This window comes from Achroia grisella, unplaced genomic scaffold (assembly GCF_030625045.1).
Source record: "Achroia grisella isolate CSIRO2021 unplaced genomic scaffold, CSIRO_AGI_Agris_v1 utg903, whole genome shotgun sequence".
NCBI lineage: Eukaryota > Metazoa > Arthropoda > Insecta > Lepidoptera > Pyralidae > Achroia > Achroia grisella.
The window spans coordinates 2,004,565-2,020,364 of NW_026713061.1; the positions used below are offsets into that span (position 1 = coordinate 2,004,565).

At 32.6% G+C, this 15,800-nt stretch overlaps 1 protein-coding gene across 1 annotated transcript in view; it reads left to right on the plus strand.

Moving 5' to 3' along the window:
• LOC131853543 (junctophilin-1) overlaps window positions 1–15,800 on the plus strand; it is a 31,033-nt gene that overhangs the window by 8,778 nt on the left and 6,455 nt on the right. Inside the window, exons 2-6 of the mRNA XM_059204462.1 lie at window positions 4,751–4,962; window positions 9,973–10,250; window positions 12,745–12,918; window positions 13,369–13,703; window positions 13,808–15,293. Of these exons, the coding sequence (XP_059060445.1) occupies window positions 4,751–4,962; window positions 9,973–10,250; window positions 12,745–12,918; window positions 13,369–13,703; window positions 13,808–15,293 (2,485 nt within the window). The remainder of the gene's footprint in view (window positions 1–4,750; window positions 4,963–9,972; window positions 10,251–12,744; window positions 12,919–13,368; window positions 13,704–13,807; window positions 15,294–15,800) is intronic.

Sequence of the window (15,800 nt, forward strand, 5' to 3'; positions counted from 1 at the left end):
CTTAAACAGACATACATTTGACAACACAAGTTGCTTGATGGCTAAAAAGTTACCAATTCAGAGGATTTTGTACGTAGATAGGCTATTATTTGGTAACCCAACATAACTCTACAATCTACAATCGATTATAGAGACACGTGTAAGTTAACTTAAGTAGAAAATAATTTTAGCCTTAATGATTATTTTAGCTTTAATTAGACTCAAATTAATGACATATACACTCACCAGTAGCGTGAATAATGCATAGATTTAGTATGTTACTGACTAGAACCCCGTGAGCATGTTAACTTTGTTGACCTAATGAAGTTGTTGCTACATTAAAGCACGCTTGTAATGTCATTGACTCACCTAAGTTTAATATCAGTAAGTAGATGGTAATGCTAATTAAATTAATAATAATAAATTGTAGTTATGTATATACTATTTAATAATCACTCATACTACTATACAGATATGTATACACTTATATTTTTACACTCATCAAGATGTAGGTATAATGTTAAAAAAGTTATTGAGATATTTGCTATTTCAAGATATTCTTTCCCTGTTGAACCTAACTGTAAACACATTCCGCCTGGATAGCAGAACCGTACATTTTTAAATTCTGTTAGATCGAGCCGTTGGAGGGTAAAATCGATATAGACTCTATATCAAATATCTTTCAACTAGATAGTCCGAATTATATTTATTTTAAAACAAAGCCATTGGAGGGTAAAATAGATAGACTCTATATCAAATATCTTTCAATTAGATAGTCCGAATTATATTTATTTAAAAAACAATAATTTCTTTATTGCATATATTGTTATATCCCTCTGGATCTACATACTTTAAACAAAATCTGTCACTTTTCTGGGTTACACATTAGAGACATTTAAAATAAACACAATCCGACAGTTGAATTATTTATACAAACTATTTCACTGGCAATTTTTATATTAATTTAGTATTTACAGGGAATTAGTTACAAGTTTAAAGCATCTATATGTGCATCTATCTACATAAGTGTTTTTCCTTTATCTTTTATATAATTGGAATCATAAAAAAACTGATGGACCTGATGATTATTTCTGTGGCCTCATAGCTCCTAAACAGATGGACCTATTTTGTTGTGAGTTATTTTTGTTTGAAATCTAAAGTGATGAAGATGGTTTGTAGCTATAATTCATGAGAGTCTGTTCACGCTTTTTATAATAATCAACTCATTTTCTATACCATAAAAAACTGCTCTAGTCCTGGTCTAGATGTTACACACACCGACTTATTCCCGATGTTCGCGGATTCGATTCCACGCACAGTGCACACATTTGTATTAATGATTATGATTGTTTATACCGGTCTGGATTTTTCTATATATATATATATATATATATAGATTACACAAGTTCTGATTATCTTGTGATTAGATGAATATCACTGTATGAATTGTCCAGGATTATTATATATCTATAGCATCTCTTGGTATTAGTTATTAAATGTAGGATAATAGTCATAGGTAGTATTATGAAATACTAATATTTATCTAAGATTATAAATATGATATATAAGTACAATTGGCAATAGGATATCAGCCGTGTGTGTTCCTAAACCGTAAATATCAATCGGATTTATGTTTTCGATGTATTAGTTACACAGAATTTATCGATTTTTTTATGAAGTTGCGTAGGCCGTTGCGGTCGTTACACTACATATACTAAAAAGTATTGGCTACGTCACAACACAACACCTCTACGTACATGGAGTCATTGTCTGGATGTTAAAATAGTTTCCTATTTTGAATTTTATCTCTCCTTCAAAATTAAACAAAAGATAGTGATGCATATCCCCGATCTATCTCCAAACAAAACGCGTTACTATAAAAAACTTAATAAAAATTTGTCTAGAGGATAGGGAAACTAAAATCAACGTTTCACACGTTTCACAGATATTTAATTATAATATTTATAATAATATTTAATCGTACTTGAAAATATCGATTTTCACCAAAGAAGGACCTTTCTTTAGCACATTAGTAGATATGAACAATATATAGTACAGTAAAAATGTGCAAGTCATTTAAATTATAATGAATATTCCGAATAATGAAAAAAATACCAATATATTTACTGTAATAGTTGGATAAACCGAATAGAGCGGAATGTAAATATTTACGCCAAAATTTCGATTTAATATATTGCCTCACATTTGAGCGAGGGGAGACGCAAGGTCTCTGAATAGAGATAGAATGAATACTAAAGAATACCTACATCGTAATTTTATTACCTGGACATACTGCTCTTTAATGTAACTAGCTGTTAGCAATGGCTTCGTCTGCTTTTTCTTAAGATAAAAGGTATCCGTCATCTGAATAGGTACTATCAATCCACGTCAAACATGAATATTAATTTATTTATTTACCTAGTCATGAAGAGGTAATAAATAGATTAATAGATCTTAAAGAAATTCGTCTCGAAAAGGTAAAAAACAGACACACAGACAAACATATGCACATTCGGATTTATAATATCTGTTATATTAGTAACGATACATTACTTGGGTACAATACTAAGTTATATTTGTAGTAGATATAATATATCTAGAAATTTAATTGTGTATATATTCCGCTAACAACTTACCTCTGCACCAACCATAACGGACTAGTAGAAAATCCCACTAGGTGTTAAAAGAGATATTCAAACAATAGGTACTTACTTCCGTACTCCATATATTAGTATACTCGTACATATTCATAAATGATCATTCGTACTTTATCTACATTAATAATGGTTTCTTACCGTAACAATTTATTATTATTATAATTTACTTGAAAATGTCTATTTTTTATTCCGTTTCATTTATTCAAAGTCATGATGAAATTGCGGGTAGGTGCATATTTATTAGCGCATCTGTTTCTTCTATAATGAAGTTATATGTATAATATTAATTGAATTATCATTTATAAATAATTATGAAAATTAATATTTTTATTTCATTTCCATGTCTCATAAAGCCATATTAATTTACAAAAATAATTCTTCCTTTAATTTTTGTTCAATTAATTAAAAAGAGTCGTGAAGACGTATTAACATTTGCATAAAACTAAAAAAAAGGATGTAAGGATTAATAATTTAATCATATTAATGTGTAAGTACGAAGGTATAAGGTAGGTTAAATATTTTTTTTATTTAGGATTAAAAATATTATTCTCCCGTCCCGTTTGCACATTATCCGAAGTTTTAGAATTAAGAGTTAGGAATATTATTATTGTATTAGTTTAACTTGTATTATTCAGTTGCGTTACCTCTGAATGTGTAACTGGCGCGATATAAATAGATGTTAGGTTCGGGCCGTTCCATCCGTTCTCATGCACAGAACAGATCATTCCATTATCTTACCGCAACTAATAAAAACTGAAAGGAATTTCAGAGCTACAGTCTATAGACGTGTATTTATTTTTAGTTGTATGTATACGTATTTCGTATTGTTAACGTTTTGTGTGCCGTCATTAGTGATACAATTTAAACAGCGCAAATGTTTAGGCTAATAATGCGTTTAAGTATCGGTATAATGTTAAAGTGGCATTTAAAATATTGAATAGTACGTATTCAATATAATTACATTAAATACATTAATACCACTTTAACATTATACTATTTATTTGCTATTATTCCATATGTAAAAGTTTGTATAAATGTCTGTATCTGTATGTTTAAATATTTCTTGCTCAATTGGCTTCAACGCCGGAACTAATTGTAATGAAATTTGGTACAATGATAAATCATGTCTCATATTAACATGGAGCATTGGTAATTACTTGTCATCTTATTCAGATGGACAAAATCAGAGTATATGGTTAGACAACAAAAAAGCAAGATTTCATATATATCGTAATATTATTTTTTAAATCATTAGGTATATCTAATTCTGATTGTTCTAGAAAATTTAAATTTAGTATAAGTTAATACTAATATTTTGTTACGCAAATAAAAGCAAAATCAATATACAGTACAGATTTATGCTGTGTACTTAATTACATAGTAGGTATATGAGCCTTTTTCTTTACATATAATAAAATCGTGATTAGGTGAAAACAGTCTGTCTGCCTGCCTCCGTGTAGCAATCTTTTACATACAATTTTAGGACAGTTTTCTTTTTTTTGTATACCTAGGTCAATCAATTTATTTTGAACACACATATGAATTTACGAGTAAAACTGAATATATGTTAAATAAATAAAATATAAAATATTTAATGATTTGGATGATAGGAATATTATTGAAGTTAACGAAGGTAATGTTTATTAATGGGCTACTAATAATTTACTTGGATGTGGGAATATTCAGTATACATAGGTATTGGTTAACATCAGATTGTTTCATGTAGCATTCAATTAATTAACGGTAAGCGATATTATGTTATGGTTTAATTTAAAGGGTTTTGTGTTGATTGATGATTGGATTTGGGTGTTCTATTAAAAACAAAACTTACAATTATTTTAATAGAACACCCAGAATTCAATTATGTATGACTTTAGTTAAACCGCTCTGTAGTAACTATTATATGAATTTAGTATATTACCACAGATAAGGTAATAAATCTCCTTAACATTTCACTTAAAATTCACACCGAACATTGTTATCTGTTTTGTATAACTGTGAACAGTCATTACCGAATTAAGGGAAAATATTAATTCTAAGACCAAGTTGTGTGTGTTTTATTTTACTTGATAGGTACTTAAAATATATCTAATAGGTGTTGTTTAATATTACAGTGGAAGCTCATACGAGGGTCAATGGCAAAACGGCAAGCGTCACGGACTGGGCGTGGAAACACGGGACCGATGGCTGTACCGGGGCGAGTGGACACAGGGCTACAAAGGCCGGTACGGTGTCCGGCAGAGTACTACAAGCAACGCCAAGTACGAGGGCACATGGGCCAATGGACTCCAAGATGGATACGGCTCGGAAACTTATGCGGATGGCGGTCAGTATTATCTAACTTCTTTCGTTGCCAACTGTTGAAATTCAGACGAAAATACATACGTTTACATGGCCATGGCATTCTTACATTGAATCACTTCGAGAGAATGCGTTATTATTTTTATTCAAGTTAATTAAACGATTTTGATTATCAACTATAGTAGTAGTAGATAGGTAGGTATATCCGTAACTTAGTTTAAAAAAAGCAAAATGGTTTTACTGAAGGTCATAAATATGTTTAACAGTATCTGGAAGAAATACGTACTATATTTAAAAGTAATTTAAGCCTTTTTTAAAATTCTGTATTCGCAGTAATTTATTACTAAAATCGAGCAGTAAAATTACTTGGCAATACGTGTACAGCAAACATCTAAACAATAACTCTTTTATTTACAAAAATATCTAAGTTTTATTAACCAATTAGTTCATAATTTATTCTTCAAAATTTTCAAATTACAATTACTATTTTGAAAATTTTACTCATATGTAATAATGCTGATTGGTATCTTTTAATATTTTCTCTCAAAATCTGTCCTCTGAAGTCACCTAGAATTACCTACTGCCGTAATCGGTAAAAGCGGGCTAATTTGAACAAATCATACTCGCTATAAAGTCCAAAGTGTCGGTGTATTAGAACGGGTCTTTGTATTCCCCATCTGAAGACTGGCTTATCTCTCAAACCCGTGAACGGTACTGTACAAACTCTATTGGTCTGTACGGATTATTACAGCTAGCTTATATAATGAATGTCATTTTAATCATATTAGGATGAATACCTACTTAAATTTAAATTTATAGAACATTATAATTAATACAATTAGAATATTTACATATTATTTGTTTTTAAAAGAGTCACAGTTTATTTAAGTTTCATGTCAGTTTTCTTAGTTATAATACATATAATACAGTTATAATACATTCCTAAATAAAGACTATCGTTTTATATAAACTTATACTTTGGACATAAATACAAGTACTTTGATTTTATTATTTGAATATTATCCTTATAGTCTTTTGTTTTATTTAATGACATCTGGGACTGCAAACTAATTATGCTATTTTGTTATATATTTATTAATTGTGTACAGTTAGTAGTTAGTAAACTCACCTAATGACCCAGTTAACAGTTGCGTGAAGTAGGAAAGAAAAGCATTCGCTTGTGCAATGTTTGCTGTCAGAAAATAATGTGTGTAAACAAGACACACGGTCACTACGTAGGTATGTAACTAAAATAAAAAAATAAATACGTGGGTATGCAAAGCATTAATAAAGATCGTTCCCAATAACTTATCTGTCTGTTACATGGGTTTTTGTAGTGTATCATTAATAATTATATAAATAACTAAATACATTAATATTATTATACTACGGATTTGGGAATAGCAAACAAACTAAAGGCACTCCAAATATTTTTGAATTTTGTGTATGACTAGTTTGGTTGCCATTGGTAAATCTCGCTTACAGAACATGTGCCACACAATATACTTAAGTAAAATATGAAAGCAGATATGTAGTAACTTTGTCACCTAATTACAAATACAACATTAATAATAATTATAAAGAGGTACAGTACTATATGTACCTCAGGTGTCCATTACGCTACGGTTACCGTTTACCATAAGATAAGCCGTATGTGACAATCAAGATATAATAAAACTGTTTATACTCATATTATTATGTTCTTTTAGTCATTAATACTTGTAATAGTAACTAATTGAAAAGGCATCCTCCATGGTGTTATTGTACTGTTAGGAACTAGCTGTCGCGACTTCGCTTGACAATCTTTTAGCCCCTATTTCACCCCCTTCTACAAATAGCCTATGTCCGACCTCGTGATACAATGGTGCTTGTTGTAAAATTTCATTCAAATTCAAAAATCATTTATTAATGTGGGACACTTTAGCCGCTTATGAATATAAAATTTCTTTGTATTCAATTTTTTTCCCTACCGTTTTAAAATTCGTTTAATCGTAAAAATGTAAACAGACACACAGACAGACAGATACACTTTTACTTTTATAACATTAGTGTGGGATTTCACTAATTCCATTAATATCGTTTCGGTCATTTCGCTTCGTGCCAAATGACAATGTGCCCAGGGACCAATTAGGATTTTATATGACCTTGAAAGTACAACGAAAATCAGTTCTACGTAATAGAAAGCTCCGTACAATAAATATCATGAAACAACGTCATACAAATCTCAACACCACTATGTAGGTACGTTGACTCATAACCCCATTTAACATTAGTCATTAACTGAATTACAGATCCGAATGCAGTAATTTGTTTCTCATGAAAATATTTTTGAAAATTAGTCACGGTCATATAGTTCGTTGTAGATTTACTAGTTATATCGATTATAGTGATTCGTCAGTTCGCATCCGGTTTGCGTGTAACCATATATATATCTACTGAGCATTCCTCGGTTCATTCATCGCGTGTTGCCTTCACGGTTCTATGTCATTTAACGGATTTTAACGTCATTTATAATTTAGTAGAGTATTGTAAGGTTATAAATGATTATAGTATATATGTATATCATGATATATGCGTGACACCTATTATTATTACTTGTGTAATTGCGTGATCACGAAATAACCCCTGTCTACAAAAAATATTATACCGATACACAGAAACGTGTAATAAAATCTTGTACAAAACAGGCGGTTTAACTAAACTTGTACCATATACATCATTGTTCCAAATATAAATTTTTATTTTCGAGAATACCGGATTCGTAATTTAAATGTATATTTTTTGGATATTTGGTTCTGAATGGGTTTAGTAAGGTGGCCCTGCACACACCCCGCACCACCCGCTGCCGCACGCCGCGGCCCTCGCTAGTTAAATATAGCGCAGGCACGCCCGCCACACCGCCGCACCGCACGCCGCGCCGCGCCGCGTCGACACACTAACATGTCGACCACTGCCTAAACTACTACTAAAAAATATAATGTACTTTCATTATTATGACCAATTACATTACAATTTGTAATTATAATGAGTGTTCGAGCAGTAATTAAATTGGTTATTGCCCTACCACATTGGCTTGACGGAGATCTCTACATATCATGAAATTGAAAGTAGCATATTTTCGAACTGAAAAGTATACATAACAGCCTTTCCAATTGCCATAAAAGCTGAAATATCTGAATGAATTTCGAATTCTAGAGGACTAGCGGTTCAGCACACAGCTTTTCGCGGTCTTAATTCTCGCAGGTTGCATACAAACATTTGTATTCATGAGTATGATTATTTCTACTATATATATTACGTATACGTATATTATTATTATTATTATAATGTACAAAAATATATTGTTGTATTTCTATAACTTGTTTAGTACATAAAACGTACATAGTTCTAATAAGCTCTATGTAGTTTATAGGACAATAGCGTTAAATATATTATTATGTCAAGAAATGTTACAATAAATAATTATAATTAATTTAATTTAAGTATTCACACAGTCCCATCTAATCCAAAGCTCCGCAAAGCTTGTGTTATGGGTACTGTAAAACTGATATAAATACATACATACATTTGTTTTTGGAAATACAGACATTATATACATAGAAAACATCCAGACCAATATAAACAAGCACACTCACGAATACAAATGTTTGTATTGTGCGAGGAATCGAACTCGCAACCATCAGAAGTAAACCGCTAGACCGCCGAGGCCGCCAAAATATACTACATATGCTGAAGCTTTCCAGGTTGAACGGATCCTAATGATATTTGACGTAAAGATACGAACTTACATAGGATATGCACATATTGTCTAAGCAGAATATAGAAATAGAAATAGAAATAATCATTATTCAAATAAACTTAACATAAGCACTTTTGAATAGTCAAGTTTTTTGATTAGAATAAAGTTAAACTTTGTTCAACTTTTAATTATATATGTGTAACAATAATGGTTATTACATGGAATTCTAAACTCTGAATCAACTTTTTAGTGGTTGTAGAGTCCTATTCCTACATATACACTACACTTTTAAGTTAGTCTTATGGGAGTCATCTCTATATAGTTTGTGGGAAGTAGGTATTTACTTACCTACGTTACTTACCAATTCAAAATCTGTTTCTCATATTTAATTTCTAATCTAGAATTCAATCCTTTTCTGCTGTTTTTGTATAACGCTACCTTAAAATTTACCCTGGAATATAATTCCAATCCATTGACATTGAAAGAAAACATTCACAGAATTCATTACAAAACGGGTTTCGTAATGAATCGCTTAAATTTTACATACAGTAACAAAGAAACAACCCTATTTTTATATTTGGTTAACAAAAGAACTGACTAACATTGTAAATGATTTCTACGATTTAGTCTTGTTTTTCAAAAGGACGATGAAAAATTAATTGAATCGAAATCGTTACTGACTACTGACATTAGACTGGAGAGTAAACCAAATAGTGTAGCAGTTTAATATATTACTGTTTCATCACTCAATGGTGGCGAGGTCGATCTTCTCACAAAACAAATATCTATATTCATGTGTATAATTGTTTAGTCTGGAATTTTAGTACATGTTAACGAAATAATGCAGCTGCTGAAATAAATATGAATTCTACCCTAATAGCTCATCGTGGCAAATTCATAACGAACATAATTACAATGGTTTTCATGTAAAATTATAAACTAACAGGACTGAGTAGGTACATTGTCAATGGGACCATAAGACCCCATTAGTGATAAGCATACAGAAATAGTGTATGGACATTTACACCAATACAGAATACAGGTCACCGGTTGTGAAATCCCATATTAATATTATGAATGCAACATTACCGCTGTTTATCTGTTTATTATATTTTGTCTCAATGGCTAAACGGATCCTAATGAAATTTTATGTGGAAATAATATGATATACATGGATCCCTATAGGTCATCTTTTATTTTACAAAGCACAGACGAAGGTGCAGATAAGCTATGTGGCATAGTTTTAAAAGTCCAAACATATAGCAATAATATGTAAAAACGTATATACATTTTCAGGAACATACCAAGGACAATGGATGCGAGGACTGCGGCACGGGTACGGTGTTCGCACGTCTGCACCATTCGGACTCGCGTCGCGCTACCGCGGTGGAGCGCGACATGGTCACCGTGGCTCGCTGTCGTCGCTCACGGAAGCGGCCGGCACGCCCGACCCCTCCGAGAGGCGGACCACGCGGATGGACGACGCTAGAGGCGGCTTTGTCCTCAAGGCAAGCTCTGACGAGCCGGGGAGACGAGGTTCTCTTGTTGAGAAGACTAAGAAGGGATTGCTTTCTGTAAGTTAAATTAACATATTCGGTTCCTTCCAGTGCCATGATCATAGCAATTAACAGCCTCGATAGTCCAGCAGTTTATGATACCACCTTGCCTCCGATAGTCGCGGGTTCTATTCCTAGCACAGTACAAATATTTGTATTCATGAGTATGATTGTTTGTATTGGTCTGGGTGTTAAAAAAGTATAATATGAATGCATTTACAAAAAAAACTATGTATTTATATCAGTTGTCTAGTATCCATAACACAAGCTCTGTTTAGATTGAGACTAGATGGCACTACCCCATGAACTCTCCATGTGATAAAGACAACACTGGACATCCTCATATTTCCATTATATTTCGCTTGGCATATTTGAATCCAAAGTGACAGGACTACCTTCATGTCTTGGTGTAATATTGTTTATTATTGGTATTTCCATCCCCACAGAGTTTGTCACAATATATATGGACTCTCCGGACGATAGACACTCACAAACATTGGGAGGTGGGACAGACTCTCCGGTGATCGAAATACTGATAACACAAAGTTTTTATATCGGCCAGATTAGATAGTTTCATGCGATATTTTTATATAAATCAGTATGCTTTACAATGATATTCAAATTCCAATATAGAATACATCGCTGGCTAATTCAGTATTATAATAAGTATTTGTTGTTAAATTAAAGTATTATCCAGTCTGTATTCATTAATTTTCATCTGTCTCCTCTTTGGTTCTGACTGGTCAATTGCCATTTTCTTCTGTACTTCTGTATTGAATCTAACACTATAACACATATCTAGTTATCTTTAAATATCCATAGTGACCTTTACCGGATGTATACTCTAAAATGGGGTAATGAGTCTAAAATGTAATTTAGCTAATTGACTAAGAATCAGATGCTTATCTAGATATTAAAATTGCTTGAATATTTTTTCGTATTTTAAATTCGAAATACTTAAACAGCACTTTCTGTCCAATGCCTAATGTAATGTAACTCCATTTGGAATCACTTTTGTTGTGACTCAATGCTGGTACTTGTGTAAGCAAAAGTACTTAAATTATTATTTAGTTAATTTGTTTATTTAATGACATATTCGTGTAAATTTCACCTTAATTCCTTCAGCCGATTTTACTTACAGCTTAACACAAACAGTTTTCATTTTATTATATGTAAACAAAAGATAATGATTTTTTCATATTGGTTCATATATAAATTTTAAATTGTTTCCTGTAAAAGAACAACTGCACGAAAAGTCCGCGCGTAAATTCGCAGCGTCGATACATAAGTACGAGTAACTTTCACGTTACTCACGCAAGTTAGATGTATTTTACGTACCTATTCCATATCACGATATGAATAAATAATTTAGATACTCAAATTATGCTTACCTAATTGTACATAATACATTAATTATTACTCAAATTATGCTTACCTATGGGCACACAATACTTTTACATACCAGACATCAAATTTAACTAATTATTATTTTGAACCGACTTGAAAAAATGCGTCTCAAATCGCTAGAATTTAATCATTCTTTTTTTAGTTTTTATTGCCTCAGAACTTATTATGTTATTATTATATACAGACAAGCTATTATGCCATAGCCCGAGTCTAGTTTCACTATGTGTGTATTTTGTTTTATTTTACCTTTATTACGTATATTATTCAATTTCTTCTATTTGTGTTTAATTTTATTCAAATACACATTTACGTACTTTTTTATTGTCTTCTGAAAATCTCAGAGCCCATTTTATCATTCTGACATAGAGATGTTACAAGGGCAACATTTAGTTAGAAGGTGGTAGTAAGCCATATAGCTTCCGCTATTTGTTTACTTTGAGTTAGACATGTAATATAAAAAAATACAATCGAATGAGTACCAAATTTTGTTAGTTGTCGTTTGAAAATATAAGCACGTATGCAGTTAAAACCATTTTTTTTTATCTAATTGCAACCTATGGTTACCTAGGCTATAGGTAACCCAATGGTCACACCGAACTATTCATATGCATTTAAATTAATGTTTTATTATTGATATAAAACTACTAAATCACATAAACTACATATTTGAGAAAGTTACATTTATAGAAATGTAAATATAGCAAAATAAATAATACTTGACTTGGATATATTCCGGCGTCATCTGAGTACATTTAGGTCCCTTCCCTTTAATTATATTCTTCTATATTACTTCATATTAAAAATTATAATAGGTAACTATATCTTCTTTGATTTTTTACGTATTATGACAATTTATAAATATTTTTTACTAATATTTAATAGTATATCACTTTAAACATATAGTTATTGCACCATCTTTTTCGTTTTGGTTATTATACATAAACAAGAGGAGTCTGAACCAAAGTCTTGCACGCTGGTTTTATATCACTTTATTAAAGTACAGTATTTAGGCGATGATAGTCATATTAATAATCCAATGCGCAATGCAATTTGATATTTGACGTGGGGTTATCAACATATTTAGCCAATTTATCTGGTATTGCAGAAGTTACGTAAGCAGCGCAGCGCCGGCGAACTGGACAAGCGTGGCACAGGTTCCGTTCGCTCAGGAGGCTCCGGGGGCTCAGGCTCCTCTTGGGTCTCTTCGGTAGAAAGCTCTCACTCTGCTATGACCCATGCCTCTCTACAGACAAACTCAAATGCTAGCTTCGTTGTAGAGGTAAGCACTTTACCCTGCCATCATTTACCACGTACAACGCATAAGTGATCAAAAGCAAAATTGTTTTATTTCAATATACCAATCATAAAAAAATCAAAGTGAGCAATACCTAGATATCTATTGTAGGTACTCATCGAGAGAACATAATGTATGATATAATATTTAAGACTTAATCCTAAAAATTATCTACCTATGAAGCTCTTACAAACTAAATCTTCTATTTTCATAATATTAATATATATTTTAAAATTATTAATAGTAGAAAAACGAAAGTATCTATATAAATTTATATTAAGTTAGTTAAAATAAAATATAAATTTATTATAATATTTATATCAATATCTAAGAACATAGACAACATATCATATATATGTTGTCTATGTTCTTAGAAATGCATTCAATCTGTCATCATCATTATCATGATCGACTAAATATTTTTATTTTGTGTAGGATGAACATTTAGATGAAAGCGTAACGGAAACTTATATGGGCGAATGGAAAAACGATAAACGTACAGGATTCGGAGTTAGTGAACGTAGCGACGGACTCCGATATGAAGGTGAATGGCTTGGAAACAGAAAATATGGATACGGTGTAACCACTTTTCGGGATGGCACGAGGGAAGAAGGCAAATACAAGAACAATGTACTCATCACAAGCCAGAAGCGGAAACACATGTTCCTTATGCGATCCGTTAAGTTCAGAGAACGGGTGGATTCAGCAGTTAACGCAGCCCAACGTGCATCAAAAATAGCATTACAAAAAGGAGATATAGCTATTTCTAGGTTAGTATTTCTAATTTCTTTAAAATAAAAACAAGAAATAATGAAATGGTATTATAATACCTTATTAGGTATAATATATTTTTTCATATCCATTTTTATTGCAGAACTGCTACGGCCCGAGGTAAAGCTGAACAAGCTGACGAAGCAGCGGACCAAGCAAAAGATGACTGTGATAATGCACAAGCGACTGCAAAACAGTTCGCACCAGATTTTAAGCACCCTGGCTTTGACCGAATAGGATTAAGAGAAAAGTATAGACAAAAGGCCTACGATACACAAATTACGTCACCGGTATCACAAGAATCTGAAAAGATCTTGGATGGAAAGAGCATTCCAAATCATATCCCTCCGATGCATTCACAAATTCAACATACTAATAAAATTCCCAATGCTATGCCTTCAAGACGACCATCGACGCAGCTTCCGAATACACAATATGCTAAACCTGTAGATCCAAGACTTGTAAATAATTCTAATTATAACACAGACAATCGGGCACTAGGACCTCCATATGACCAATATTATAACCCAAATCAAGATAATTGGGCATCAGCGAACACACAATCACAAATTTCAGATAATCAAAAGTCTTATTTGCAAAATGAAGTTAACACGTACGGACCTACTGCAAGTGGTGGTCAGCAAGCACCACCATCAGCATACCGTCTAAACAGACAGGACGCTTTACAGGGTCAACAAGGTATGGATCAAAGTAGTCAACAATATATAAATCAAGGACGAAGACTTTCTTCGGCTATCAGACAGACTCCTAATCAAAGACCGCAACAAGAGTGGAACGCTACTCAAATTGGTCCTAGACGACAGAGCGTTCTTGCTCAGCCAACTAACCATCCACAAGAAACATATATTGATGGAGGACCAGCAACATACGGACGAAATGAGTTTCGTACCGGGATTGTTCATTCTGAAGGACCACTCGACCGTCAAATGATGGCATCAGATCCACAAGCTTATCGACAACCTACAGATCCTCAAGCTTATAGAGAAGCACTGGATCAACACGGATATAGACAAGCTCCCGATCAACAATTATATCGGCAAGCCACAGTGGACAACCAATCTTATAGACAAGGTCCACCCATGGAACAAGAGAGCAACGGAATACGTGATCCTCGACAGACGACGACTGGACAGCGACCAACTATCGATTATTTCGATCACTATAAAAGGCCTCCTAGTAGAGATTCAAGTGTAGATCGATATGGACGACGGTCGCGACAGCCTTCGGTAGAACCGACGACTGGCACTGGGTCACGAGCTGGCTCCGTAGCGCCGCAACCAGCACCTATGACAACAGCGGCATCGCGGCCTGCCTCCCGCGCTGCGACACCTGCTGGAAATGGACATTTAACCTCAGGTCGAGGTTCAATATCACGCGCAGGATCCCGAGAACATTCTATACCTTTTGAGGAATCTCTTTTACGAAAACGAACTTTGGGCCAAGAAATATCGCCGTCGCCGTATCAACCAAAACGTACAGAGAGTCTATATGTGGCACAGAATCCAGCACCACCGCCACCAGCCCCTATGATAGGAGGTGGTGGAGGAGGAGGAGGAGGAGGACGTAAGGTATGTATTATTTAATTATAATGTAAGTTTATATTAGAAAAGCATAGTACACTATATATGCATTATTATTTAAATAGCATTAGCAATTAATCGTATTATATTTTATCGTAATATTTCGTAGGTATAAATAATATATTATTTATATACTTAAAATACATTTATATGTTAGTTTTATATATATATATATAAAATAGCTTTAATATATCTTGTTTAATAGATTTCATTTTTGCCACGGGAGTGTGCTCTGAATAACTACTTCTCTACTTAATTCAATCGTTTCACAATCACTTTCTTACTCTTTTCCCAATTAATTCAAAAACGCAATTCATAATCACAAGTAGCTTCTTTCCATGTTGTAGCATGACTCGAGATGCTTTTTTCATATATAATTGAATCGTCTTCTGTATATATAGCTGGTAAATATAATTATGCAAACACGGGTTTTAGGAAGGAATAATATAATATTATGTACAAAAGTATTATTACCTATGTATTTATTTACTTTAT